The 4,893-nt window shown below is 48.3% G+C and overlaps 1 protein-coding gene across 1 annotated transcript; it reads right to left on the bottom strand.

The window, feature by feature from the left end:
• Positions 1–605: 605 nt before the first annotated feature.
• On the bottom strand, positions 606–2,996 carry LOC138566685 (suppressor of cytokine signaling 5-like). The gene has a single exon (XM_069644252.1). It carries the CDS (start codon positions 2,780–2,782, stop codon positions 1,511–1,513), a length of 1,272 nt encoding a protein of 423 aa, XP_069500353.1. The 5' UTR covers positions 2,783–2,996; the 3' UTR covers positions 606–1,510.
• Positions 2,997–4,893: the final 1,897 nt, after the last annotated feature.

Below are 4,893 nucleotides of genomic sequence, written 5' to 3'. Positions count from 1 at the left end.
TGTCAAAACAAAAGTAAAGGCCCTTTCGACCATACTCATGCAAGAGAGGTTCCGCTCCCTGGCCATCGAACAATGATAACACACACATAACACACACACACACAACACACACACACGCCCCTCACTTACCATAAGTGCATACATGTGACAAGAGGCGCCTCACACAGATTATAAAAAGTGTGGGGGGAATCTGACCACACAAATAAGTTTGAAAACATCGGTACCAAAAAACATTGAACACAACAAAGTTCTCCCTTACTATTCATTTGCATCTCCTTTAGATTTTATAGTTACATTCATTTCTAAAATATATTCGTGAGAGCACAGTTTCTTCATCTCATTACACCGTATTAAAGTTTCCTTCTTCAAGCCATTCCCTCAAATGTGAAAAGATGTGGCTGGCGACTAAAAGCCTCAAATTATTATTACCGATAGCCTGTAGCAAAGTGACCCAAACGCTAGCAGATGGGGAATCCGAGATACGGGACATTACTGTCACTTGCCCAACAGAAGACGAAATTATCAAACGGGCAAGCCAGGATAGAACACAATCAGTGAACTAGTCACCAGATCACAACAAATAAGAGACTGGAACAATACGTGTGTAGTGTTGCTTGCAGTCAGGGTGCTGCGCGCTCAGTGAAAGACTACTTTATTAGAACATAAATACATTGTGTTTTGGTTTATTCACTCAGGCTCTTCATTAATGTGCACTCCCCCTGTTACCCCTAAGAATGAGGTAGCCATAGCGGCCGCTTCCTTTATACAGCTTTAGGCAGTAAATATACTCCTGGAAAGTCTGACTTGTTCGACGAGGGGGAGAAAAGCAGAGGCTGGTGTGCCCCCACAACCTGGGAATAAATGAAGGCTAGCTCCACTTCTTCGAGGTATGCCTAGGCCACCCAGCAGCATCAACTACCACTCTGAGGCTGGGGGGTTTGTACTCGCACACAAACTACACCTTGTTGCTCTGGGAAGGCTCCCCCTGCCTGCAAGCAGAGAGCATCTAAAGGCTTGTGCATTTCGTCTAAAAGGAATTCATGAAAAGTCACTTGGACGGACAGCAAGTCCACGTGGCAAAGGAAATAAAAAAAACACACACACCACAACAGGATCCTGTTAGACTGGAGCTCCAGGGCTTTGAGTCATCACTGTGCTGCCCACACTCATTCACTCCAAGACACGTGCGCTCGTGCCACAGACAACAGTTAAACAGGGTGACGTTAGGGCACTTCCCTGTTATTACATAAGCTGTCCCTCGCCCTTGCCAGTGTACGGACAACACGCACGCGCACACACACGCACCCACGCGCGCCCCTCATCCGGCATGTCACGTTGCTTTCCTCATGTGCAAAACAGAATAGAGATATTGTTCCGATTAGGGGCACAGGATCCTTCAGGTGTAATTGTTGTCTCAAGTTTCTGAAATGTACGTCCCAGTTCAATTTGAGAAAAGGATCTGTCCCATGATGCTCGTGGCCATCTGGGAAACACTCGCACCCCACCATTCTCAATCCCACTGGGCATCAAGCCTCCTCACCCGCACCTTCTGCTTGTAGTGATATTCCTTCAGATAGGCCTTTAAGGCACTGGGGATCGAAAGGCGCTCCATACCATCATAGGTGGTACAGTTGGCTACTACAGCCCGGCAGAGATGTTGTAGGCTGAAAGGAAAGGTACGGCCATTGGGGCTAGACAGCAGCGGCTCAAAAAACATGCAGGCATTGGGGTCTTTGTAGTGCTCCAGTAGGCCCGTCACGGTGGGGGCATGGAAGACGCTAGGATCATGGACATCGAAACTGAAGTTGTGGTTCCATTGCTCGATGCGAGCATGCAAAGAGCGGCCGTAACGGCGGAAGCTCACAGAGAAGAGGTAGTCCTCCTGGGCTGAGTCGCGCAACAAAAAGGTGCCCTCTGGCTTGCCCTCCAGCAGGGCCTCCGCCTCGTAGCGGTCCATCACCCCCCAATAGCATGGCAGGTTGGTGATCTGCAGTAAATCTGGCACCAGGCAGTGGATGTAGTCAACCTGGGTGTGAGCCCTCAGTCCATCATTTGACTCTTGTCTGTCCAGAGACCCTGGGCTCTGGGGAGCAGACTCCTGCACACTCTCTTCCTGTGCAGCCTGCAGTGTGGCCCGATTATCTCCTGCCAGCTCGTTCATGCCGTGTGCCAATTTCGGTCCCAATTTGTACAGTGGGTTGATCTGAGCAGTAACCTCAAAGGTGTGGATCTGTGCGTCTGGTGGCGGTTCCACTCCTTGCTCAATACTGATCCTTCGTCGCTCCCTCAGCCGGTCCTCCTCATCTTCTACCAAGCTGGGGCTCTCTATCACACTTCCCGCTTGCGAGACTGGTACTGTGTGCTGCTTTATAAGGTGCCACTTCTGTGCCAAGTCTGAGCCAGCAGCAAAGGGACACTTATCAAGCATCAACTCGCTCAGGTGAATCTTGCGGCGAGAGGACGATAGGTCAGGAGACGGCCCATTGCTACTGCTTTTGATGGGGAAACACTGGCCCACAGCATCTTGAATCTTCTGCCGCAGAGACCTGCTGGGGAGCTCAGAGTCTAGTTCCTGTAGAGAAGCTCTGCTTTCTTCTCTGCAAGGTTGCCGGTCCCTGGCCGAGAGCTCCCTGCCCTTTTCGGCACTCTTCCTAGGAGTACGGTTCTTCCTGCTGTGCCTGCTGCCCTCCTCCTTCCTCTCCTCAGACCGGCTCTGCCTCACTTTAGGCCTCGCCCCTCTGTTGTCTCTGCCTTGATCACCAGCCCCACTCGGTTGTGACATCTCTTGGCAGCTGGCCTGGTATTAAAGGCCGGGGAGGGCAGCTTCAGGAAGTGGGCGGGGAGCAGAAAGTCAGCAGCAGTTTGGGGCATTAGTCAGAGCTATCCTGGGAACAGGTGGCATCCTCCAGAGCCCTCGGCTGTGTTTGGATGCAGCATAGTTCGACATCTTCAGGAGCTCGCCATACCAGTACTCTCTAGAAGCAAACACAAACACAATTAGCAACATTATCAGAGAGCACCACACAACTCTCCCCATCACCCAATAATGTCCAGTAAATGGATGTAAAAGACGATGCGAGTGCTTTTAGTTATTTTAGGTTAAATGGGCTATGCATAGGGCACCTCTGCCATTTACACAACCATGTGGCATTGGCAAACTGATTGCTGAATTCATAAACTGTAGAGCCAAGTCACAGTGTATACCCAAGAGAACGGCCTTGAAGACTGTGCGAAATTTAGCAACCAGCACCTTTAAGTCTTTTTGTGAGGGGGTGGGCATGTTTGATAGTATCAAATGGGGCAACAGTACCTTTACGGAATCCTTCTAGCCTAAAAGTAGTGCGGTAACAAGTGTTAGTGGGATCAGGGTGAGTTGTACATATCCAGCAGCTAAGTAATGCTGACTGTTGTAGCAGTTAACTACCTACAGGGTGCCAAGGGGCAGTCAGAAGGGAGGCCTCCTAATTGACTAATATTTGCAAGCCCTGTGATGGTACCTGGCATTGCGTGACCGGACATATTTAGGCTGGGGTTAATATTGCATAGTAAAGCTTAAAGGGATAGGAAGGTGCAATGCAAGGCATTGCAAGGCTTAAAATGCCATAGCAAACCATGAAAAGGCATAACACAGCATTAGAAACTGCATAACAAGGCACAACGTGGATTTCCTACCACACTTCTATTACTGGCTTCTAAATGCATCGGTTTCACTTTCTCACTCTTAAAACCCACTCACCAACATTGTACACAGTGTGCAAAAATGTCCAATAAATTACCTATTAGGAGAGGGGGCTCCCTTGAGACACAACCAATTACCCACTAGTGGAGGGCAAACCTTGAATGAGCCATGACTACTGAATACAAAATAATACATAAAAAAATAAACACACACAAAGTACCTTTTAACATTGGTTTTGCCACTGCCAACCGTGTGGAGACGAAAAAGATCTGGCTGCACAATCCCCACAACTAACAAGAATCTACCTCCCACCGCCTTCCCATTGCCCTAAGCAGTAAGATCCTCCTCAGTGGAGTGCAAGCCTCACTATCAGTCGGCGAGGAACTGATATATTTTATAAAAAGAAAAAGCGGACCAAACATTGGCCTTTACACTTCTGAACGGGTGGTGACAGCTAGGACTCAAAATGTGCACTTATCACTAGCCATTGGCTAGTCATAATTGACTCTTGGTGAGTAAGAGGGGCCAGGGGGCTGGGGAGAGAAATGGAGAAAGAGCATATATATTTTTTTTTTTCTTTGAGGTGTTGAGTAGATATTTATGGCTCAGAGTTCGAAATTGAGGGGATCTAGGCGCTATGTAATACTTCAAGCCTAGGAGAGCCTTGTTATCTTGAAACCAACAGCTACCAGAAGCTACTTTTGGCTCCCGAAGTTTTAGCTCCAGCTCATCAAATCTCAACAGGCCTTGCAAATCCCACTAGACCCGCAGGGCAATTAGTTTACATACTTGACAGAAGAGAAATGCACCTGCCCCAAGGTGACTGGTGACAAAATATTGAGCAGTGCTTTTTGTAAAATGGTACATGTCGCCATAAGCACACTACACATTTGCTGCAATGCTGTCCAGCATGTACAGGGAAACCTGCATTTGCCATTTACTGTAAACAAAGTGTGTGAGGTAAATGAAAAATAAGTTTCTAACATCCCCATACTCGTAAGCAAGGTAGAGTATCATGCAAATGGTACTCGCCCTTCATCAAAACTACTCGCCAATGCTGGTAGATTTTGTGAGCCCTGTTCAATTTCGAACCCTGTGGCTAGCTAGTACCTTTAAATATTGACCACTGGTGACAAGGATGGGACATGTCCAGCTGCCCAGCAACTGCAGTCAACCAGTTTGCTCTACCCGCCACCTCCCCAATCCACTCCCAG

The sequence above is a fragment of the Ambystoma mexicanum genome, chromosome 2p (assembly GCF_040938575.1).
Source record: "Ambystoma mexicanum isolate Mex_15411 chromosome 2p, UKY_AmexF1_1, whole genome shotgun sequence".
Taxonomy (NCBI): domain Eukaryota; kingdom Metazoa; phylum Chordata; class Amphibia; order Caudata; family Ambystomatidae; genus Ambystoma; species Ambystoma mexicanum.
Note: the sequence above shows the minus strand (reverse complement) of the source record. Positions and strands in the feature narration are given on the sequence as shown.